Genomic DNA, 25190 nt, shown 5'->3' with positions numbered 1-25190 from the left:
GACTGGATGGGACTTGGGTTAGTTATTGTTTACATGACTGAACCAGCACCATCCATATGAAGGGCCAAGCTTTCCAACAGTTAAGCACACAAATGAGAGACGACAAGATTTAAATCTTTTAACCATGTCATGATTATATGCACTATATCTTTCTTCACCCTCTCTCTCTTTCCCTGTTTCACAGCCTCACTCAATTCTTTGTGTGTATGGCATAATTTAATAGAACAACAGTGAGGAAGTTTACAGTAATGTGTGGTTAATAACTGGCCTGCCTTAATTTGAATGTCTTTAAACTTTTCTCTCCTCAACTTCCCCCATTACTCTGTCCGTATTGCTTTTTTTCTACTCGTCCTCTCTCTGTACTTACGTACTCTGCTCTTCTTGTCTGGTTAGTTTATAGGGGAGCACAGGACAGACGTGTGCGGCCCCGCTCTGTCAGCCAGCAGGCAAATTGCGGGTGGGGTTGATGAAGTGTCACTGAGCCCTGCAGTTGTAGAGTAGAGCATTTGAGAACTAGGAGGCATCAGTCACAGAGATCTGCAACCTCCAACAGTCTGGTTTGCAACCAGACGTTCCTGTAGCCTTAAATGGGTAATGTTACATACTGCAGTTCTTTTAGCCATGTGGCAGAAGTCACAGCCACACAGCCACAGATTTTTGTGTATTTAATCACTGACATTATTTTTACACCTACATCAATTTGTCTTGCCATCACATTTCCCATCTCCAACTACACCATATCCACACACCATAAATACTTTGGTCTGGCATATTCTGATTTCCCACAGTATCACAAAGCTGCCTGCCAAAAACTGACAAAACTGTCTGCGGTGGCCAAACCCAAGCCCAAAATTAGTCATAATAATATACTGCTGTAAAAATTACTTTTCATCTATGTTTTGGGGACTCAAGGAAAAGTTAGACGGTGCTGAGTTAGGTTCAATATTTAATTATATTTTTGTTTTTACCTGTATAACATAGATCATACTAAGCATACAGTATTCCTACTTTAAAACTATTAAAACATTTATTTGATAAGTTTGACAGCTGTATAAAAATGCAGTCTTTTTCATGGAGCACAATGGGATGCACTTGAAGTAAACAAAGCATATGAAATGGACCGAGCTTTATTTAACCAATACCAGTGACTTTAAAAAAAGCCTGGATTGGTCCAGGTTTCGATTGTGGAGATGAGCTTGGGGCTATCTCCCCTTCTTCAGTAACCCTTGACCCCTTCCAGATGTCCACCACGATTCTCTTTTGTGTTTAAAGCAGTCCTCTCCCCCCTCTCCTGTTACATCACCACTGCTGCCCCACAGGCAGCTGCTGTCCCCATCCATATTTAACGCCCATTACTTAGAGATGAATGGCCACATGCTACACAGGCAGTGCTGCTCTGTCATTGCCAACATGGGACTGGCAGAGGAGCGTGAGTAAATGCTGTGGGATACATATCATACAAGGGCGAATAAGTGTCTGCAGGTCTGTTAGTTTGGTTTATATTGCAGCATTTTAAGTGTGCATTTTTGGGTTATAGCTGTGTAAGTAAGATATATACTAATTTTTCTGTATAATTTCATCAATTGTAACAGCCATGTTATCCTGTCATCACTTCAGTATGTTAGCAAGTGACCTCATTTGTTTCCCTCTCTCTCTCTCTCTCTCTCTCTCTCTCTCTCTCTCTCTCTCTCTCTCTCTCTCTCTCTCTCTCTCTCTCTCTCTCTCTCTCTCTCTCTCTCATAGACTGCTGGAAACAGATGACACCAAGGAACCAAAGGGTAAGACGAGCCCTCCACTTTCACCGCACTCACATGCTGTATTGTTCCACAGGCTGCTTTATCCCTTAACTCATTAAAATGATCTCTGTTACTCAGCGTTAAAGGAACACCAAGCTCATTGCTGATGTCAGATCACCTACCCGGTTTATAGATTTTTAATATTCTGCCACCAAGGATGAGTGAAAGAAAACAGATCTGCTGATGTACTTAGCTTCGTTTTGTTCGCTCTCTAATTCAGAGTGAATGCTGTGCCTCCAGCAATGGTTTCCTTTTTCAAAAAATGAGGGAGATAATGTTCGGCACGTGTCTGCGGAGTTTTTGTTCAAAGACCGTGACTTTGTGGGCGTGCGCTTTCACTTGTGTGTCTTTCTCTGCAAATGTTTGATCATATGCAATTACACTGGAAGCTTCTTTCAGCCAGCTAGCATTTCTGAATTTATTTTAGAGCCTGCTGCTATAGAGAGAAGAAAATCGCTAAGTTTACACGCGGGCCGCTGGCTGCTATCCTCACTCACATTCAGCCACCTGAGCCCACAGCCCGATAGTCTGCCTGTCGGTCTGTCAGCCTGTTTGTGTGCCGCATGCCTGTCTGCATCAGTGGCTTCCTGCCTTTTTACCCACTGGCTGGTTTACCTGCCCATACGTGTTTCTCTGCTTGCGTAATTGATCCGTCTGTGTTCTAGATTGCAGAAGATAGTGACAGAGCAGTGTCGTGCATCAATTTTTTACTTGCACAACTATGTAAACAATTGTTTCTACCTTTTAAGTTAATCACAAAGTCTGGTTGAACAAGTCATTTTATCAAAACTGAACTAAAAGGAACTAAAACGAATGATAAGATTATAAGCTATGTAAGTCATTATGTTGAGGTTATTAGAGGCTAGTTTTCTAATCTAAGAGCTTTCATAATTATTGATTAAAATTGTACGTTGTTCTTAGATTGTAGAATGTAGAATGTTCTTAGATAAAATTTAAAACGGCTTGAAGACTTATTGTGCTCACTTTTGTCTTCAAGCCGTTTTTTTGCCACATACAAACAGGACATTGCGTTACTGTATTTGTTTCCTAACTGAATGTGTTCAGCGGTGTTCATGTTTAATTGAGATATGTGTGTGAGAGAGCCACAGGGTGTGAGAGTTTCAGCAGTGTATTCACAGGGCTGATGGAGCTTCCTGTCCAGGCTGGCAGAGGAGTCAGTGCTCTGAGCCAGAACGCCTCTTGTATTGTGGCATCAAGGGTTCCCCCGGGCCCTTCAGCTATCCCACAACCCAGCCATATATACATACATACATATACAGTATGGTACACATGATATGTGAGTGTATCTACTACAGGTACATTGTGTTCATTAAAAGCAAACACTCCTCTAAAACATATTTTGAAGATTGGATAGACTCTACATTGTTTCATCATATATTCATGTGTAGACTCTGATGGCCATTATGAGGTCAAATGCCCATCCATTAAGCAGCTATAGCTTAGCAGTCTTGTGGGATGGATGAAACCACTTATGGAAGAGTCAGTAAACTTAAGTGGAGTTTTTTTTCCATCTCTTGAGTTTGTCTCTTTTTTTCTCTCTCTCACTCACTTGGATGTCAGATGGATGATGAGGTAAAAAGATTGGACTGGAGTCAAAACTAAAGGAGTACAGTCTGAGTGGAATCAGCATTCTGCAGTGCTTAATGTTTCATCATCTGAAGTAAATCATGCCAAGTTCTGGACAGCAGGGGAGCTTGGAAACATAAATCATAACTAGAGTATTAGGCCTCATCTGAACAGTTTTTTTCCACTGGAAAAGGGGAGTTTGTCAGAGACATGACATTATTTGGATTTGTTTGTTCCTTTGTTTTCGTTGGAGAGGGGGACCACTTTGGCTTGAACTGTTACATTGTCGAGGCAATAAAAACAGATTTAGAGGGGGCGTATGGGATTGAGGGTGCTGACTTAAGAAATTTGTGTTGTTTTGGAATACAATTAAATTTAATAGTTTCCTTTTGTTCGGATTAGAAGATTATACTATGCTCAGGGCTGTTTTTGATTAGACTCACATGAGATATTACTCTCTCTCTCTCTCTCTGTTGCACACAAGCCCAAACACAAATTAAATGTATTCCTCCCCTTAAAATGTCAAAGATCTTGCTATCACTCTCTTAAGTCACAGATAGACACTGAATTCAGTGGTCAGCCTGAGGCCAGTGCACGTATCAGTCTTTTCATTTCCTTTTCCGATCCATAGACACCTTAACAGCATGGGTGAGGCCAATAAGATTATATCCTGTCAGTTTTCCTGTCTGCATTTTTCAAGCTGTTTTCTCCAGTGAGGAAGACGCCCACTTGACCCTGAAAAGACTGTGATGTGTGTGCTCGTGTGTATGCAGCTCATTGCCCCTTTGAGTACACGCACTGAATTACCTGTTAAATCAACCTTTGTTCAAGTGTCTTTGCATGCGATTGTATTCTCTGTTTAACGAAAAGCTAGCGACAGATCATCAACAATGCTTCATGTTGTGGATACCAAACACACACCGTCCATCTTAAACCATCCTTCTAATTTGACACTTTGCCTGATCATGTGTGGCTCCACTGTAAGAAAGCGACTCTTTGCACTAGTTAAACAAATGCCTTCTTACTGTTGCGTACATAGTCAACTTTGTGTGCGTTTGTTCTTTTCAGTTGATGAGACGCCTGAGGACTCATCCAAGAAGTCTGTTACTTCCAAAATGTCTCTTTTTAAGGTATGGTATTTTAGGTTTGCCTTCTATCTCCCTTTATCCAAATGTTGTGTATCGTGTGATTGATTGCGAGTGTGTATCTGTGTGTGTAACACAATTTAATTTAATTGTGTCAAGCCATTTGTAGGTTGTATGTACCAACTAAACTTTGATTAACTGCTTAAGTTTAAATGACCACAGCTCCAAAGTGCACTTACATTTTCCGAATTCTCATAGAAGCTTTGGCCATTTGCAGCATGTTTTCCTGATTTACACGTCTCAGCTACTTGCTCTTTCCACCTCAGCTCTATAAATCTCCCTTTTTAAAAAAAAATTCATACCTACCAAAATTGCCAAGATGACAGCACACAGTTAACCAAATCCAAGCTTCAAAACATCAATGTCTGAACTTATGAATGATGTCACAGATGCTATATCTATGGTTTACAACCAGTCTACGGTTAATTCTTTTCATTTCCCTTGCTGATTTAGTCACAGCCCTTTCCAGTGCAGCTGGTCTGTGCTTCAGCCGCCCCCCGCCCCCTCTGGAAGCTTGCTCCATTAATAACAAATTGAGCTGTTCCATACAGCACTGAGCTGTTCCATACAGCACTGAGCTGTCCTGCACCTGGATGCACGCTTGGCCAAAGTCATGACTTCAGCACACACAGTCTGTGGAGGTCTCAAAGCAGCGGTGGGAAGAAAAGTCGAGAGAGCCTAAAGATGCACTCAGAAACAAAAATTTGACAATGGCCCCAATCCCATGGGAGATCTACACGTGTGCTTAAAAATGAACTGAGTATCAGGCTTTCCCAGGCTGCTTGGGTTTCAGATGTAGTTAAGTTTCATGATATTGGATGTAAATAGCTGTTCTAACTTGGCCTTCATAGACCAGGAACAGTGCCAAGGTTGGCCAAGTGAACCCAGATGGCAGAAAGTCACTCCAACCAAAAACCTGCTGGGAAAACAGGCTCCCACAAAGAGGCTATCTTAAAATCACACTTACATTTTTATTTTTTTCATTTCTTCTTCTTCTTTTCTTTCATCATTCCTTCTCTCTCTGCCCCCCCATCCTTTGTTCTGTCCTACATCTCTGTTATTTTAAGGTGTCTCACTTGAAAGTCATCAGTAGTGACAGATAGTCCTTCGCTGTCTTCACTTTTCCCTTATCACCTATTTCTCCTTCACACTCTGTGTTGAAAGCCAGTGAGTCAGTGTCTCCAGCAGGAGAGACGGGGTTAGGAGTGAGGTTATAGTATGTCTGCTTTCCAGCATGAATGGAGGCAATAAAATGTGTACATGGAGACTTCTGGAGAAAGATACAGCTCATTTATATTTTGAATTTCTTGACTAAATTTCCTAACTATATAAAAACCTGTTTTACAGACAGGAATCTATTCATGCTGGGTGGAAAATAAGTACTTTCTTTATAATCTTTGAGCATCAGTTAGTTTGTAAGTGGCCTCTGATTCTGTAAGCTTTGGTATGTAATCTTGTGAAAAAACAGCATTTGATTTCTGTTGCTTTCCACACAGCTGGAGATCCACTTATCGTCACCAGGTCTCTCCAGGGCCGTAGTAAAGTGTTTACTGACAAAGCTCTCTCACAGCTGCATAGTTCACACTGTATGCAGGTTTTAAAAAGTCTCTAACTACTTGTAGACCTAAAAAAAAGTGGGTAGAGAGAAAGTGCGACATTTGAATTCTTCTCCTCTTATGAAATTAATTTTATTATATCTTAAGGAATTTTTGTTATACACTGTTAAGTTCTGAAAAATGTGATGCAGTAATAAATATTTATGGGCCATATCATCTCTACTGGTTTTTCATTATTACTTTCATCAGACTTTCAAACAGGTTCTAGATTTAATTCTATGTGGTATTAAAAAGGTCATAAAAAGTCTTAAATTTAACTTGGTTTCTGCAGGGTTGAACAAAGAAAATCATTTTGAGGTAGTGTTCATTAGCATTTATCACTCAGTGTTTTATCGTAAATGGCCAGTACAGATATCAGAGAGTAATAACATCATCAACTGTATCTACTCCTTTGATCTTAAAATGGACAGTGAGTCAGACCGTGGGCCCACTGTAGTAATATTTAACCTTAGAGGGGGTAAAAAAATAAAAATAAACCATAATGCTTCCCTTAAGGAGACTTTGCTTCAATGGAAAATGCAGTACTCTACTCATCTGTGTCCATTTTAGGTTTTTTCTCAAGGTGGGTAGACTTCTCATACTTGCTCCACAGTCACTCACACACTACAGCTCTGACCTCTGAGCAACTCAGCTGGAGCATTTGTAGGCTTGCCTGCTTTGCTCAAGTGGAGGGGTGGAGCCTTATTCATTCATTGACTTCCCTTATCAAGATTAGTTTTTTTACAGCTGGTGTAGGTCTTCAGCAGTATTTCTTGAAAATCAAGCTCCTAACCATCACCGGTCTCTCTGCTTCTAGGACCTGGAAGGTACAGAGGATGGAAGCAGTGGTCGATGTCGTGATGACAGAGTAAAGCATCAGCTAATGAGCAGTGACGAGGAGGAAACTTCTACCAGGTGAGCAGGTTCAGATTGATTTTCTTGCCGGTATGGTCAGACGATTTTACTAGACTAACAACATTTAAGCCTTGCAGTCTTCTTTTTTTCTCACCCGTCGAGTAAAAGATTTTGTGGACTGCAATATATTACATATACTATGACAAAAGGAGATAGAACACCTTGAAACCAACTCACACACAGACTGAAAGGAGCGCAGAGGTAATTACAGAGCAATTGAAGGGCTGTACATTGATGCAAACAGCTGCAGAGATAAACCAGATAAACCTGCAGAGCTTGCCTTTAATGCCACACTGTCTCTTGCACACACATGTACCTACAAACACTCAGGGCAATGTGGTAGCCATGGTGATGCAAACCAGATTGGCGTGCAGCAGTGACAGCCAGACTGTACTTAGCACTGTAACCACTGGAGTAAGAAGTCTGGACTCTGTGTGGGTGTGTGGGTGTGTGTGAGACCATTTGCAGATGAACGGCAGATGAAAGGTCTCTGACCTTTTCAGCAAAGCTGCATCGCACTACATACAATAAACCACACATTTAAACATTTAAACACTTCATTTAATAGTTGTTTCCACCATCTTTGTCTTTTTTTGCTGATATTTCAGGCTTCCCAAATCTGATGTAGTCAAGACTATGGAAGACAAAGAGCCCCCAGGTGAATCTGCTGCCACTGCAGAGGAAACACAGGTCAGTTTTTCTTCCTCACACGTACTGAAAGTGTGTACATAAACTCGATACCACACACCATGCACATGTTGTATTTCATTTAAGCACACCACCTGGTTAGCATTGCACTTTAACACCCAGCTGGCCTCACTGTATTCTTCTTCCTTCATCTCCTCCTAAATCAGCACTCCCTCATAACCTTTGACCTGTCAGTAGGACGTCTGCTGTTGTTCCAGCTGCTGTTGTGTCATCCGAGCGATTGCGTATTGAACACACACACACAAAAGAGTCTGTTTGTACGTGTGTTCGTGTTTGCAATTTACTGTATTTTTAAACTTGTATTAGAACTGTTAATTTCGTGGTTGCTTGGGCTACAAAAGGCTTTGTGTCTCACAACTGCAACAGTACTTGATAGATGTTTTTATTAGTTTTTTTTTTTCTGAAAACGTGATGACCCAAACAAGCCTTGCAGATTTGTTAACAATAGAAAAATCTTTTATAGTCTTTCTTAACATGCTGTTTATCTCTCTTTGTTTCAGCCCTTCACTCTTAGAATTCTCACTTACTCCTGTTTCCTGTCAATCCCTTTGTCTTCTGTTTTCATTTGCTTATCCCCACCTTTATGTCCCTTTTAACCACCTTGTCCTGTTCATGTGACCCACTAACCCTCAGCCTCTTGATAACAGCAGTTCACTGAATACAAATAGTAGTAGTTAGAACAGGAGTCTGTGTTTGTGTACATGTTTGCTTATTACAGTCTTGGAGACTTTAAGACAAGCAATAAGACAAGGTTTATAATGTTTATGTGGAAACTGCAGAGGAGTTGCTATTGGAAAATACTGGTATGGTCAGAGAGAGTTATGTGCTATAATCAAGCACTGTAGAGCACACTTCTTCAAGTGGAACTGGAACTTTAATAGGCTTCTCTAGATATTATAAATATAATCGCTGGTAATAAAAAAAAAAAAAAACTTCCTCTGTTTCCCTCTCTACATCAGCCTTCCAGTCTCCTCTCTGACAACAAGAGCAGAGACGCCTCTCCCCCTCGCTCTCCTCCCTGCCAGCCTGCCTCGCTGCAGCGCCAAGACTCAGGGCCTCGCGGCATCAAGGGAATCCTAAAGAAAAGCCGCTCCACCAGTGTGGAGTCAGACCACAGCGAGGGCTCAACAACTGACTGCACGCCAGCCCGACAAAGCAGCGTCACCCTCAGCCACCCTGAGAGCGAGGAAGAGACAGAGGAGACAGACGAGGAGGAGCAGCAGCAGCAGGAGGAGGAGGAGGAGGAAATAAATGAAGAGGTCTCTGAGGAAAATGACAGAGAGGATGAGTCTTTAACTGAAGATATCACAGACGGAGGGAGCTTCAGCATCGACAGACAACAGAGGGAGGGCAGCAGCAGTAGCAGTAGAGGGAGCTTTGAGGAGATGCAAAGTCCTTCGCCTGATGAGAGCCTGGAGAGGACCTCCACAGTGTCAGAAGATGTCGAGGAGCTGGAGGGCAGTTTGGATGGAAGTCTGGGCTCGTCACTCAAACAGAGGTCACTGGATGAACACAAACACAGCATGAATGATGTTAAATTATAAAGCCTAAAGGGGCATACATTTTCTTTCCAAAGTGATAGACCTTCTACACAGTACAGTACACTACAGTACTCTAACTTATATTACCATGAACATGTGACTAGGTAATGTGCAATAACCGAACAACTTTTCTATAATACTCAGATTTGCATAGTAAAGGTACATTATACAGTATGCTTTAACACTGCCTCTCTTTTCCCTTTTTCAGACTGTCAGAGTTAATGAGTGAAGGGGATGAGAAGGATAGACTGAGAAAGCCCAAGTCATCCAATATAATCCAGACATCGCTGGCTGATCGCTTCAGTCAACTCCAAGGTGCTGAAAATGCCTGGAGGAAAAAAGTGAGTGAATTTTTACGTAACCTTTCCTTTGTGTAGCGGGGGTTAGGTTTTTGGTCAGCTGGGATGAATAACAGGGCCACTAGATGTCTCAAAGATGAAAGCTAGTTATGTTGCAGTGCAACATCAACTACTAGTGTTTTTTTGGCAGGGGTGGATGCAGTGACATTGGCCTTGATGACTAAACCCTGCCATATGTTCGGGTTTCCCCTCAGCTTTGTGTGCAGGGAAAGAAAAATTTGGCCGTGGACACATTTCTTCCTCTGCTGAATCAGCTTATTTCCCCGAGTTGCTGCCAAGAGGGTGTGAGGTTAGGAGGGCTTGGGGGGTGCAGCAGATTTGGGAGTGGTGACGCCAAAGCCAGAGATCCAGGGCTTAGCTAGCCTCCCAAAGACAAAGAGAGACACACCCCCTTCACCTTGTAAAAATAAAATCCTACACCATGACCAAACACCTGCAAGCCCTCCAAGCTAATGCTTGTTTCCTTTACTGGTTTCTGCACTCTCAAACTTCACCTCTTCTCAAAGTTAAAAAAGTAGTTCTCTACATAAGAAAAGCCTTTGTACTCTTCACACACTTTCATGTCTCACAAGTGTACATAAACATCCAGGTCACACGGTTTTGCACAGATCAGCACAGAGGGTTTAATAGATACACGCTAAGGATGTGCATGCAGGTTTCTACACGCTCTTCTCCTATAAAGACCACCCTTATTGAGTTTTCAAGTCGAAATAAAACATTACACTATGAAAAAATCTTTCTGTGGACGCAGTGCAACTAACCAATGACGCTACAGCAGAGGAAAAACCCTACGTGTGCCACATGGACAATAGTCAATCTAACACTAGGACTGAAGTGATGTCATGTTTATTTGCACAGAGCATCTCTTGGCTTGGTGTCTGTCAAGATCAGTGATCCTCTTGGGGGATTTCTGGTTTGGGTTCATCCTGCATCCAAAGATGAGCTAACCTTAGAATAAATCCACTCTTAGTCTGGAAAAGCCACTTTATAAGTAAGTGCAGACAGCCAAATATGTGAGCAAATCCCCAGTCAACTAAATACTGAAAACTGATGTCATTTTACATTTGTGTGGTCTGTCTTCATTATGATAAATCAACACAAAGTCCACAAAATTTAGTGTAATTCCATTAATGGCACAAAAAGCTGCATCCTCAACACTTACACGCATAGATGAGGACAAAACTGGTGTCCAAAAAGTCTGCGGATTTCTTCCTTTAATTCTATCTGAGGTTAATGCCTGTGAATTGGTGTGGAACCCGCTGTGCACTGTGGCTGCTACTGTAGAGCTCTGGGAAACTGACTCACATCAGAGATGCAGATAATACATGGTTTGGCTAAATTATTGGCACTGATGCCCTTTCTGCATTAGGAATGGGGCATTTACTTGCACATGACTATTCTTGTTACATTTCCGTTTCTCTCTTGAGGGAAAGGCCTTGGTTTTCATGTTTAGGCATGTCGATTTATCTCATACATTGCCAAGCCGGAGCAGATGTTGTTGCTCTTCGGTTGATATGTGGGAGACCAGGGAATGTAACATGCATGGTACACAGCATGGCTATCTCCAACCAGCTCCAGATGTTTCCTGTTAAGGCTGCTAAGCTGTCCTGTATGCCATGGTTGTGTTGTAAAGTGAGGCCTTGTTGTAAATTGAATTTAAAGAGGCTCTGTCGTGTCTTGGACAATGATTGTTAATCATAAGTTACGTTAACTGTTATCTGTCATGAGTTGATCATTAATAAAGAAACTGCTGCTTTGTCAAGATAAATTCAGTTTTGGCAGCAAATTAAGTTACACATTTTAAAGCGCCCTTTACAAATTCCATACATGCATTGAAAAATATTCAAAAATGTACTGTTTTCTTTCAAATCCTCCAGGATTTGCTAAATGTCTAGGTTTTGTATTCCAGCAATGAGTCATTGAAGGACTAGTCTGACATCTCTCCACAAGTCAGAACACTGACGCTGCAGCTCCCCCACTGAAACTTCACTCCATTAAGACTCGGTTGGAAATGTTGTCCTTAGTGTGTTGATTCCCAGAAAATGGATTAGAGATAATCAAATAAAGATGAGTTGATTATCTCCAATACACTATGAGTGTGTTAAAATAGGTTTGAAAATAGGCATAATCACAATATCATCCATGGAAAGTTAACGTACTGAAGGGAACCATGTTTTTGCCATTAAATGCACCAATGGGGTGAGACATTTTCACTTGATTCCAACTAAATCATGAAACTAGCTTCATACTGTCACTGGCCAGAATGATTTACATATGCGTTGCTTTCAGTTTATGGTGTTTGATTTCCCCTCATGCATTGTTATAAACAGTCTGTTTCCTTCTTCCTTTCGTTCCCATTTTCCCAAACCTTATGCCAGGCTTTAAATGACCCATGTCTGGTCTTTAGTCTTCCATGCTAAAACCCGCTCGCTCCAGCTGCTTCAGCCTAATGTTGCCCTGCTATGCTTTTTCTCCTTCATTCTCCTCAGATAATGTTCCTTTCCTCTTCTCTTCCTACTATTCCTCCTCTGTTTTCCCTTTCCTCCAGTTCCCTCTGTCCTCACCTGTGGACTCTACCACTTTTTTGACTTTGACACCTGCTTGTCAGCCTTTCCCTGTCCCTTCAGGTGAGTGTGTGTACATACGTACGTACCATATGCACCTCTCTGCACAGACTTAATTGCTTAATATTTTCCCCTTCTTGCCCTACCTGTGCTCTGGACAATCTCTTGCACTCTCTGAGGATTACCACTGAGAAATCAGTGCTATCCACACACTTGCTGTTGCTACATGAATGTGGTTTGCTTGCCCTCAGTTGGTCGATATCTGTGTCAGTGGTTTGGCTTAGGTGCTGCCTGCTGATACAGTAAGGCAGGGCTAAGAAAAATGGTTTCCTGTGGGGGTTTGAGGCCCAGGCCCTTTCCTCTCCTCCCCGCTCTCTGGGGTCCTGTCAGGCCAAGGTATTTCCCTTCTCTGATTGACTCCAGAGATGGGCTGCTCGCTGGAGGGGCTGTGCCAGTGTGTGAGAATGCTTCAGGACTGCATGAGATGACAGATATTGTAGTTTGTATTGTACTATGACTGTACGAGTATTGTTTTACTGAGATATTGTGGTGCACAAGCACTTTGAAGGGTTGTTTTTGAGGATTAATAGTTTAAAGTTACAAGAAACAGGCTTTACTCTGTCCTGTTGTTAAAAGGTTTGTCTTATCTATGTAACAAATTGTTTATCAGTACAAATGAACTGACATTCTCTTTCACAATACATTCAAGATGTGTATGTGCAGAAACATGTCTGTATGTCAGATGTGTCACATTATCTAATGTTATGAAATCAGCAAGAGTTCGCTTTGATGTTTGGCCCCAGTGTGTTGTCTCTCTGTGCATGCCAGTGTGATTAAATGTATTTCTTTGAACTTTTGTCTCATGTCAGGCTAATATTTGACCACATCGTGCAACATGTTTGACATTAGAGCACAAAAAAAAGTCTGTTACCACTTGTATCTTTGCCGTTATTTGTAGTGGGGGAGAGAGGAGGGGAGAAAGGGTTTGCTGTGAGTGTGTGTGTGTGTGTGTGTGTGTGAGTGGAAGATCATTTGAAAGAAACTGGTATTTTTCCGTTCATTCAGCACATGGTTGTTTGTACATTTAAGCATGTTTCACATTAATTCAGAACAAATACAAAGGATTCCTCAGATCTGTTATTTAAATTTTGCTCTCCACAGGAAGGTGGTTTTATGGGAATGCAGTTTCTAGCTGTGAGTGAGTAAGCAGGGATAGAGTGTCTTGCTCAGGGACAGTTCAACAGTAAATATATTGCTGTAAACAAGGACTGTTTTGTGCTTTAAACTTTTGACCTTCTCGTCCCTGAGTCTCTCCAGTCACCGGGTTATCCCATTTCTACTGTTCCAAGCAGCCATAGCTTTTGACCTGTTTAATTAAGACTTCTCCTTCAAAGTCAGTTTTTTTTTGCAAATACCCTAAGCTGTAATTAGCTAATGGCTGTTGATACTGAAGTCTTTATACATTGAAGCCTGGAGGTTGATTTATAGAAAATATAGATTACATCCCAATATTGGTCAGAAAATTGACATACATTTATGTCAAATTTAGACAGTACTTGTTTCACAGGGAGACTCTTCCTGTTCTCATGCCACACTGACAACAGTCTGGCTGCAGTTCACCACTTTAGCTGAACATCTTTTTCTCTTTAAAGCTGCTGACATCTGTGATTGTTTAAGTTGACTCTTCTGAGTATACGGTAAAGATGATTTTATAAGTTACAGTATGACAGTCAGCAGATCACACAGGCCATCTTTCATCCACAAAGGAAATTCCTCTGTGACTTTAACAAGCTATTTGGTCTTGGAAATCCCGATCATTTGTTTGTCATTTACCCTAATCTCATGCAGTGCAAACTGTCCTGTTCTTGCCCTCATATGAACAAATGCTGTGTGTCACACAGCACATGCAGCACAAGTACAAGAATTTACAGTTCATAAACCAACCATGTTGAGTTTGTTAAGCCCTTTCTTTTTTTGGCTTCTGCCTGTTTAGTCAGCAGCTGCTCAACAGTTGTCTTCTGTATCAAACGTATGCTTGTAATTTATTTTCTGCGTGTGTTTCTCCTGTGCAGTCATAGTGCAGAGATAGGTCTTCCTATGCGAGACTAAGCTGCGTGTAACCCACAGCAGAAACAAAGTCACCACTCATGGTACATTACATGCAGTGAATTGCTTATTATTTGCGACGGAATGGTGGGGTGGCTGCCATTGAAAAAAACAAAAAAAAAAACAGGCAAGGCCATAAAACGCTTCAAATATTTAGGAGTGGAATGTCATTAATTACTGTAACACAGCTCCTGGGTTCCAGCAGGACCAGGAGGCCCAGTAAACCTCTGCTAATTCATTTTTAATGGTGAAGTTCAGGTGCAAAAATGGCAGCAGGAGTAAATCACGTAAGGAAAGCTCTGCTGAACAGTGGGTGATGGATGGCCTTGGCATACAATAGGGAATTTTGTGTTTTATTGTCAGGACACATTCTGCATGTTTTTTATTTTAAAACTAAAGTTATAATAATACAGTTCTACTGTCTCCTTCACCATCACTAGTTGTCTCTCTTATCCTCATTCAAGCTTTCTTGCTCTCTCATGGTTACGTCACTGTGTCCTCATAACCGTCTGTTCCCATGTGAAATAAATGTAGAGTAAAAGACTTTGACCCCTTAAAAATAGTCCTAAAGCTATATCTAAAACTTTATTACTTCCAACAGAAGTCCAGCGTAGAAGTGGAGCCCAAAATGTCAGTGATGGAGAGGATGAAGATCCTCAAGGAGAAGGAGGAGCAGTGGAAGACCAAAGGCAAAGGAGCAGCCAACGACTCCATCCAGTTCACTGTGGCTGGACGCATGGCCAAGAGAGGTGTGTTTATCCTCCTTGTTCTGCTGTGATGGGCTAAATCATGCCTGCAAGCTCTCCATTCAACTGCTTGACTCTTGCAGTCCTTCAAGCATATTTCATAGTCAACAATATTAGGGTATTCAGGGTTGTTGGATACGGTTTGTGTGGCCCATCAAGATGGAACCTAAAATGATTACTGATTGGCTGATCGGTAGTAAATGAATTTCGCTGATAGTTTCAGTTGCGTTTCTAGTACAAAAAAAATACCATTTATTTATTTATTTATTTTTTCTCTCGTGATAATTTGCAGCTTTTTTTCTCATACTGAAAGTAAATTGAGTATCTCTCACTGACATTTTAAATGTTACCTTTTACTCTTGCAATATTTATACACATTTCTCCCTGTTTTCTGATATTTTAGACAAAAGAAGTAATTGATTAATCGAGAAGATAATTGTCAGATTAATCTGTAACAGAAATGGTCATTAGTTGCTGGCCTAATTCTCCCCTTGTGTTCCACCAGGTCTTGTGTCAGATACAGCAAAGGAGGAGTCACCTCTTATCTCTCTCAAGAGGTCAAATGCCACACCTGTGAAGCCGCATGAAGGTATGGTCTGCGAGTCATACAGTTAATCAGTCAGGTGTTGTGATTATTGATACTTGAACTTGGCTCTTGTGACTATGTGTCACTAAGTACCACCAATTTCAGATAATAAAGATTTGAATTAAAACATTTTAGCAATTTTATTGACTTTTGAAATATTTTAAACAGCGTTAATGCCAAAACTAAACATTTTTTTGAAACACTAAGTGTATTTAGCCCCAGTTTATCAGACCTCTGTTTGTTTCCGTTGGGCAGGAATTTCCAGTAGAACTGCTGTCAAGGTGGAAGGAGATAAAAGGCTTGACAAGCTTGAGTCCTTCCTTGACAAGCTCCACAATAAAGGTACAGTCCCCCTGTTTGTTATTGTTTTCCACATAAGATTATACTTAATTATACATTGTCTTATTAAGGACCTGTTGTACGTGTGTATGCAAATTAGTTGTGCCACATTTATTTACTTTCAGTCATAAGTCTCTTTTACTGCCACATAGCCATAACGTATGTTAAACATTATGGACCTTGTCCCTGTTCACTGTTCACTGAAAGCACAATTCAAAAAGAAGCATCATGAACAAAAGTTCTGTGTAACACTTCCTGTTCCGTTCGTCCGTGCGTCCTCTTGTTATGGTGGGCTGGTCAGGCGTGAGCAAAAGCACGACATCCACCATCGAGGTGACTGCAGAGATGGAGAAAGAAGTGATGACGCTGGATGATGAGGAGACGTTCGGCAACTTCTACAAATCAGTCTCAATCTCGACACTCCAGGAGTCCAGTGTGGTCGTTACTGAGGAGGACCTCAGCAAGATTCAGGCCGACACACCAAAGTTAGTTTATATGATTCACAAAATAATTGGAGGCATTTTTATCCCTATTCTCAAGAGCATTTTTTGTACCTTATTGACAGAAATGTTCAGTTTACATGATATTTTGCCATCAATCATGTCTTAAACATTTTCCTTAAAAATATTTTTTAAACATTTTAACTTATATTTAACTTATTGCTTGAACTGCCTACATTCCTTGTCTTTATGATTTCCATTTTTTTGTGTACAAATGTCTTAAGGCTCACCTCAGCTGTAGCAGAACACAAGCGTGCAGTTCGACCAGCCCGAAGAAATCAAGGCTCCAGGAACCCTCTGCGGGCTCTGGCTGCCCGCGACGACGTCCGGCAGGTCTACACTGAGCAGAGGCTTAACGTAGCCACAGTGGAGACTAAGAGGATCCAAGTGGAGAGAAGTAAGACTGCTCAAACTTACCTACTGTGGCACTTCTAAGGTTCTTACCCTAGCTAAACTTAAGAGTCTTAGATGGCTCAGCAGCTTTAAAGGACCACCAAAAGTTAAATCCACAACAAACATCAATAGAAAAATGATGATGATAATAAATACAGTTCCCTTTTAATATTTTAGTCGAGTCTTATAACGACTCATTTCCCATTCATTCATGCAGGAAATTGGACAATGCAAACTTTAGATCTGTGTATACACGCAGCAGGTCATTGAACATGCCTGTCATACCCCAGACCTTATTTGAGACAAGTAGAAGCAGCTTCGTCATGCTGCTGCGTTGCTGTCACAGCAATACCAACTCAGGCTGAACCTGGTTACATGTATATGGGGCATGTATATTCAGCTGGGGAAACTGCTAAATATACTCCCCTACCTGATTACAGAAACGGGGTTTCTTGTTTACATGATGTTTAAGAAACCAGATTACTGGATACCAGTTTGCTGTTTTCAAAAAGTGAAAATGTTCTAAAGGTACAAATAACTCTGCTTGTAGCTGCCTGATATTTTTTCTTTGTCTGTTGCTTGCGTGTTCTCTATATTCAGTTCCTCTCTATAGATAGTTTTCACAGACTAAACTGACCTCAGAAACCTTTTTTTTTTTTAGTTCACACTAGAGGAAACAAGACAGCTGTATATGTGTGTTTCTAGTGCAGCTCACATGAAAGAAGAAATTCTAAAATACATCCTGTTTTTTCATGATCTGTGTAGTTTTTATTTGCAGATGGCAGGCGAGATTGTGACATAGAAATTATTCTAAACATATTAGTTCAACCTTTAACCTGTAGTAATTGAAAATTATGCCACTAGTCATCTTGTTTGTTCTCCCATCCAGTGGCAAAACACTCCAACCTGGCCGATGTGGCCTTGGCTGGCCTCGCCAGCAAGGAGAACTTCCGCAAGGTCAGCCTGCGCAGTGTGAAGTCCACCGATGTTGTGACCAACAACAGCACGCTGCCTTTCAACAAGCTCATGCTTATTCGCATCAAAGGTCAGAAACAAAAGAGAATGTACTGTGTGTTTTCTTTTCTATAAATATTTGTTGAATACCGGCGTGATGTGTGGTGCTTTGTCGCTGTCTGTAGGTCGTAGGCATGTCCAGGTGCGCTTGGTGGAGCCGACGGCCCATTCTCTTAACAGTGGTGACTGCTTCCTTCTCATAACACCAAAGCACTGCTTCATGTGGAGTGGAGAGTTTGCCAATGTCATCGAGAAAGCTAAGGTAGTGAACCTCACACATACTTGGATACTGCAAATAAAGGCTTCGGAAATATCTTGATAGAGCTGAAACAAAAGGAAACGATTAGATTTTTAAAATTCCTGCCTCGGGTATATCCAGGTCTGCATTTTAACCTAAATGACCTGATTAAATAAAGACTTCTAACCTTGCTTCTCTCCTTTCTCTGCTTAAGAGATAAATATCCACCTCTGTACAGTTCTAACATGTGCATTATGTCTTGTGTTGACCAGGCATCAGAGATGGCATCATTTGTTCAGGCCAAAAGGGACCTCGGCTGCAAGGCCCCCCAGGTGACGGTGCTGGAGGAGGGCATCAACACTGAGAGCAGATGGGCCAAAGAGTTCTGGAGCCTGCTGGGAGGAAAAGCCAAATACAGAGGTACTTACACACATTTATTCTGTACGGTGAAGGAGGAATGCCAGCCAACAAGGAAATTTGAGCTCTGCTCGTCACACACAGGCTCATACATACACTCAACAGTTCATCTGCTTTCTCTGTATGCCTGTACCTCTGCCCGTTTCTGTCTCTGCTGGATACACATAACAGTTCAGCCCAAACACCTCTGACAGTTGAACTTTTATTTGGGTATATAAGAGAGTAAAAACTACAGACCTTATACTGTATGATATAATACAGTCTAACAGAACTATGAAAATCCCTTGTTTTTCATAAGAACACCTCAGCTGTGTTGATGCTTTCTGACCCAGAGGCTTGAAGCTTGGTTTCCATTTGAAGGATCATCTGTTTAACCACTCTGCCCCCCTGCTGTCCCATGCATATGCTTACCATTCTCTTTGGTCTGTGTGTTATAGGGGCAGGGGAGCCAGAAGAAGATGAACTGTATGAGAGTGGGGTGCTGGACTCTAATGGGGTGTACCGACTCCAGGGAGACAAACTGGTGCCTCATGAAGATGCCTGGGCCTCCATCCCGAGTGTCTCCTTGCTTAACTCTAAGGAGGTAACAGCACTATGAGAGTAATGACCTCATAAAAGTTTGGTTGCTGCATAGAAAGTCTGAAAAAGGATGAAAGGATGGTATCAAAGTTAGAGATATTAAGAAACCACCCTAATGGTGTTTCTCTGTTCTCTCTCCTCCTTCCTGCGGCCACTCATACACCACACAAGGTCTTAGTGTTTGACTTTGGCAGTGAAGTGTACGTATGGCATGGGAAAGATGTGCCCTTGAGTGACAGAAAGGTGGCCGTCAAACTGGGCAAACAGCTCTACAGTGGCAGCTACGACTACAGCAACTGCAGAGTCAACCCCTTAGATGCCTCCTGCACAAATAAGGATGTGCCTCAGTGAGTATGACAGACAAATCCTACCCCACTGTAAGAGTTTGTTAGATTATTGGTTGTGTTATTGTAGCCCCTAGTGGTTTTATTTTGTTAGTACAGGTGTAGAGAGAAGACTTTCTTTTTAATGATAATATATGTGTGTGTGTGTGATATCCAGACAGGGGGAGGGTCGTCCGAGCTGGGCTCTGTTTGGGCGGCTGTCCGAGCACAATGAGACGTCGCTGTTCAGGGAGAAGTTCCTCGACTGGGCTGAGAGGAAGAAAGAGGAAGCAACACAAGCAGAGGAAATCAAGGTAGACAACATTAGACTCACAGTAGCGTGTATGCGTTTTAAACAGATCGTTAACAGTGGCTGTATATATCTGACGATCGGTTTCAGAGGGATTAAGATAAAACACTGCTCTGCTGTAGCTCTTCAGTTAATGAATATACTCACTGAAGTAACAAATTTAAAACCAACTAAAACAGTCCTTTGCCTGCTCAGAGTCCAGTCCACTCCACTGTCCGCCCCCCACTTGACTTGGACCTGCAGCCATGTGATGCTAGATCCCTGCTGGACAATGAGCCTGAGCCGGTGAAGACTGTCCTGGAGGGAGTCAATGTCCAGCGGGGTCACGGCCTGGTGAGGACAGAGGATGGTAGGCAGGCAGAGTTGGCTACAGTAGCTGTCGACACCTGGCACATCAAAGAGCACAGTGAGGAGGAACTGCCTAAAGAAAGCCTGGGCCAACTACACGAGGGCGATGCCTACATCATCCGGTGGAAGTACTCTGTCACCACACTTGGTGAGTCATGCTTTTGGCTCAGCGGCAGCCTGAAGAATTAAAATTAGACTTGTGAAACGGGAGGAATACGATGAAGTATTAGTAAAACCTAGTAGAAAATGAATGGCAAGAGGAATTTATATCTGTATGTACATGCAATGCATCTAATTACAAAGTCCATGTATGAGTGGTAACTGAAAAAAGACAGGCTTCAGCTTCACATATTAGGGTTACAACTGTCCAGAGGTGGAAGCAGAAGAGGTGATTTCATCCACTGGGTTCACTGTGGTTCTGTTCTGTCAGTGGGGAAGCGGCAGAAACCCGGGGAGCTGAGTGCTGGAGCTCCTGGAAGAGAGCGGACTGCTTGCTTTTTCTGGCAGGGCCGGCACTCCAGCATCAGCGAGAAAGGAACCTCAGCTCTAATGACAGTGGAGTTGGGCAGCCACAGGGGGTCGCAAGTGAGTATCACAGCCACACGCAATCAATCAGATGTTTGCTGTAGGCACGTTTCCTTTTTAGCAGTTAAGTATTTGCAAATGTCTCTTTAACAAATAAACAAATGCTTAATTCATTCATCTGTTCATTTGTTCACTTATTCACTAAATATGAACACACAGACAAATTAATGGCTGTGTGTTCAGGTAGTAGCTGATGTAACTGTGGCTTTCCTCATCTGATTGTATCCAATTTGTGTGGATCCAGGTGTTGGTGAGTCAGGGGAAGGAGCCACCGTGCTTCCTCCAGCTTTTCCAGGGAGGTTTAATCATCCACAAGGGCAGCAGAGAAGATGCTACCAAAAACAAAGGTAAAAAAAAAACACAAAAGAAAACCCTGTTTATTGTTTTCAGTTTATTTTTAAAGTCAGAGTAGCACTTTGAATTTTTACAGTGGTATTCTGGCGTAAAGACATCTAGTCATGCATGTCTTCAGGTGGCTGGAGGTTGTTCTGTGTCCGTGGTGAGGCAGAGGTGGAGGCCTCGCTGGTGGAGGTGGACTGCCAGCGTGCCAGTCTGCGGTCACGTGCCAGCCTGGTGCTTCTTAATGCTCAGAAGGAAAAACTCTACTTGTGGCACGGCTGTAAAGCACATGCCAGTGCCAGGCAGGTGGCCAAAAGAGCTGCGGACAAACTAACCCAGAGGTAAGACCCGTCCAGATGGGTATGATAGATGGACATGTGGCTGCTGTGGTGGACCAACTGTTTTCTGTGTTTGTGTTCAGGTGTCTCTCAGAGTTAGGTCTCAGCAGCAGCAACAGTGTGAAAGTGGAGGAGGTGGAGGAAGGAGCTGAACCCTCAGAGTTCGAGAAGGCTCTGGGCGTACAGGACAGGAAGGCCTACGACTGCATGCTGGAAGGTGCGTCCTCACATTCACACGCTGCTTTAAACCTCAACTCAGCAACTTCCCAGATTAGCAGCAAGAAAGATCATTAATGGTGTGTGTGTGTGTGTGTTGCCTCCAGATCCAGGGAAGTACAACTACACACCCCGGCTGTTCCGGCTGAGTGCCAGCTCTGGGGTATTTGAAGGGGAGGAGCAGCTGTATCCTGCCCGGGTACCAGAGGAAGTCATGGCGATGCCGTTCCTGCAGGAGAACCTCTACTCCACACAACAACCAGGTACCACACACCTGCAGTTATTTTACCTTTCAGTGAATTGTATATTTATTATTTGTCTGATGTTTTGTATGAAACTAAACATTCCCCTTTCTTACTGGAATATAAATCAATGTAAACAGTGATTGTTCTATTTTTTTCATCGCTGATCTGACTCAGATATTTTGCAAAAATAAAGAGCTTGTCTTGGCAGGTTTCTCATCTAGGGCACACAAAGTAGCACAGCACAGAAATTACAATAACATTCAGTCACACCTTGTTCCCTGTTTGAACCTGGGACTGATAAAAATTTAATAATGAGGTGTTAAAAAGACTCTTTCACATGCTTCCCTGCTAATGTGTTTATATTGGGACTTAATGTGCAACCTTCTTGCCTTCACTGCTACTACAGTAGACCATATTAGCCCTCAGTGCTTCTGGATGTAAGTGCTCCAGTGCTCCACCATCCTTCCTAATTCTTACGCCGTTGCTTCTGCAGCCCTGTTCCTGCTGGATAACCGTATGGAAGTGTACCTGTGGCAGGGCTGGCAGCCTGAAGACACACAGAGTACCGGCTCCGCAAAGATGCGCTGGGACAACGAGAGGAAATGTGCCATGGAGACTGTGCTGCAGTACTGCAAAGGTCAGAGTTCACAGAAGTTTTAAAAAAATTAGGACAGGTCCTCTCATATATCTTCTCTCCAAAGGGATCATCTATGGTACATTTTTTTTAAAGAATTCCTTCATACACTGTTTTTTTCATTTAGCTTAAATGAAAAATGTCTTTTAGTTTCTATCTCCTCTTCAATGCTGCTTTCTGTATGATTTACAGAGAAGAACCCTCGGCGCCCCCCTCTGGCTTATCTGGTCCTTGCAGGCTGTGAACCCCTCACCTTCACCAACATCTTCCCATACTGGGAGAAGGATACCAGTATCACATCAAAGGTGGGAGAGCTGTCCCAGAATTACAGCTTAAGACAGGAGACTGCTGCAAGTCGTGTAGTCAACTCTAGAAAGAATCTGAATCATCTTACTCAACAGGATGTGTTGTTTTTTCCTTCTGTAATTTATATGTTCGTGCAGGTTGAGAGCTCCAAGAACAAGGTGATCTTGGTGAAGGAGGCGCTGTCTAAGCTCAGTAAGCAGCAGTACTCCATCGAGGAGCTGACCAGCAAACCGCTGCCGGAGGGAGTGGACCCTCTGCGCCTGGAGGATTACCTGTCTGACCAGGACTTCAAGGTAGGACCCGCCTAGTGACTCCTGAAGGATCACAAGGCTGAATCCTTCTTGTTACAAATATTCAAACGCAACTTAAAAGCACTCGTAAGAAGAAATGACCTGTGTTTGTTTTGTTTTGTTTGATGAGACAGTCAAACGTAGTGCATACATGACAGCATATGAGAGCAGATATACAAATTTAAAATGTGCTGAATACTCCATAGATAGATAAACTGTGACCATCTAATGACCATCTAAAACCTTTATCACAGTACATGATCCACTTGGACCAAAATGATGTCACGTGATTCGTCATGTGACTTTTAAACTTTTTTTTTGTTTTTTAGTTTTACTTACTTTAATGTTTTGCAGACACTTCTCGAGATGAGTCGAGTTGAGTTCAACGCTCTGCCAAACTGGAAACAAAAGAATCTGAAGAAAAGTAAAGGTTTGTTTTAAAACTAGTCTTTTGTACACAAACTTTACTTTAGTTCTTTGTGTTCTCAGCAGCTTTTCTTAGTTTTTTTTTTTTTTTTTATTCCAAGAAAATAAAAAAAAGTCCTTATTTTATAAAGGATCAAGAAAAGCAAATGTACAATTTTGTTCAAATGTTGATCTATTTTTAATAATAATACCAATTTTAATGTTTCTCAGTGTCATTTAAGTATTTTAGCCAACAATTATGTGCAATTGTTAATCTTTTTGATGGAAAGAATGATTTCCTTGTATGGCAAAAATAGTTACCCTCACACTATAAATATGTAATATACTACAAATGAATGTGTTTTCATGTTTACTCCAGACACGTCGATCTTTGGGTGGGAATGTGTATGAAAATTGTCTGCGGTTTAAAACTGACGGAATTAGTTATTGATTTTTTTTTTTTTTATTGTATTTTAACATTTCATGGAAAAAGTCAGCTCTGTGTAGTGGGATTACATTGTTGTTCAGCCAAATCGTCTCCACTTTGTGGCTGACAAAGAAAAGAACAAAAGCAAAACAAATCAAAGTTCAGAGAACAATCCTTCTAATTTGTGGTCAGTTGAAAGAAAAGTGTTGTTGTCAAAGCAAGACCATATTGTAGACATCCCCTGCTATAATTGTAACAGCGAAAATATTCAGTTTTTTAATCTTATATTTTGCTATTATAACCAAAAATATGACCTTTCTAAATCCCAAAGATTTCCATATTAATTTGTTGTACGAGGCATTACTTTTATCATGCGATTGTGACCTTGTGAAAAGCAAACATTGTTCAAAATTGAAGCATGAAACTTTAACTCTTACTTTCAACTTTGGTACTGAATATTTCCTGGTTCTCATGAATAGCTGCCTGTTTGCCAGTGATAGCAGCCCTCTGATAAACTGGTTGTTTGGGACCAAGTCTAATCTTTTTCTCTTGTTATAAATGTTTTTTGTGAACCTATGTGTGTGTGTGTGTGTGTCTGTTTGAGTGAGAGCAAGGCAGTGAGTGTGTGTAAATGTGCAACCTTAAAAGTATTAAGTGTATGTATGTAAGCGAGACAGGGAGAGAAACTGCGCAGTGTAAACTGCCTTTTATAGCTAAATGTGTGCTCCTTGTAATGGTATGTTTATGTATAAAACATACTGTTAATATGACTGCCTGTGATGTGTGACTTAGGAAATTCTCTGCATGATCACAAACATGTTTTTGCTTAACAATCTTATATTAATTTGTTGCAATATGCATCGTTTTTTGTGATACATAAGATCTGCATTATATGTGGAGACAGCGATCAGGCCAGCTTTTTATTTCTTGGCACATAAAAACGAACATTGGTGGTAGGGAAATGAGATGCTAACGCTCAATATTCCCTTTTAAATAAAAAGATTTTTAAAAAATGGTTTGGTTCTGATCTTCTTTCAAACAGCATCTGCACGAATGTTGCTTTGACATTACCCGCACCAACAAGATCTGTAGGCCTTTTTCACATCAGACATCTTCACCTGTCACAGTGGAAAATTAGCAATGGCTTCTGGGACACTTGAGTAGAATAGACATATCAGTTTATGTTATTGGTGTGTGTTTTTTCTTTGGGTTTTAAGTAGACTTTTTCCAGCCTGTGTTCCTCATGCATGCTGTTGTAAAGATTCTATAATGGCTACACAAACTCTTACAGTAGTT

The 25190-nt window shown here is 41.6% G+C and overlaps 1 protein-coding gene across 2 annotated transcripts in view; it reads left to right on the top strand.

Annotated features, from left to right (window-relative positions):
• svild (supervillin d) overlaps positions 1-24900 on the top strand; it is a 39235-nt gene extending 14335 nt beyond the window's left edge. For both annotated transcript variants that reach the window (XM_041066898.1, XM_041066897.1), the window contains exons 3-29: positions 1744-1778; positions 4452-4513; positions 6941-7038; positions 7647-7728; positions 8706-9244; positions 9496-9628; positions 14918-15065; positions 15568-15651; positions 15904-15990; positions 16289-16472; positions 16712-16884; positions 17770-17925; positions 18020-18156; positions 18405-18552; positions 18987-19132; positions 19300-19475; positions 19630-19765; positions 19957-20257; positions 20540-20694; positions 20939-21041; positions 21167-21374; positions 21455-21588; positions 21695-21850; positions 22326-22469; positions 22659-22771; positions 22910-23065; positions 23417-24900. In XM_041066898.1, coding sequence (XP_040922832.1) covers positions 1744-1778; positions 4452-4513; positions 6941-7038; positions 7647-7728; positions 8706-9244; positions 9496-9628; positions 14918-15065; positions 15568-15651; positions 15904-15990; positions 16289-16472; positions 16712-16884; positions 17770-17925; positions 18020-18156; positions 18405-18552; positions 18987-19132; positions 19300-19475; positions 19630-19765; positions 19957-20257; positions 20540-20694; positions 20939-21041; positions 21167-21374; positions 21455-21588; positions 21695-21850; positions 22326-22469; positions 22659-22771; positions 22910-23065; positions 23417-23503 — 4081 coding nt within the window. In that variant the 3' untranslated portion in view covers positions 23504-24900. The remainder of the gene's footprint in view (positions 1-1743; positions 1779-4451; positions 4514-6940; positions 7039-7646; positions 7729-8705; positions 9245-9495; positions 9629-14917; positions 15066-15567; positions 15652-15903; positions 15991-16288; positions 16473-16711; positions 16885-17769; positions 17926-18019; positions 18157-18404; positions 18553-18986; positions 19133-19299; positions 19476-19629; positions 19766-19956; positions 20258-20539; positions 20695-20938; positions 21042-21166; positions 21375-21454; positions 21589-21694; positions 21851-22325; positions 22470-22658; positions 22772-22909; positions 23066-23416) is intronic.
• The last annotated feature ends 290 nt before the right edge of the window (positions 24901-25190 follow it).

The sequence above is a fragment of the Toxotes jaculatrix genome, chromosome 21 (assembly GCF_017976425.1).
Source record: "Toxotes jaculatrix isolate fToxJac2 chromosome 21, fToxJac2.pri, whole genome shotgun sequence".
In the NCBI taxonomy this organism is placed as follows: domain Eukaryota; kingdom Metazoa; phylum Chordata; class Actinopteri; family Toxotidae; genus Toxotes; species Toxotes jaculatrix.
Note: the sequence above shows the minus strand (reverse complement) of the source record. Positions and strands in the feature narration are given on the sequence as shown.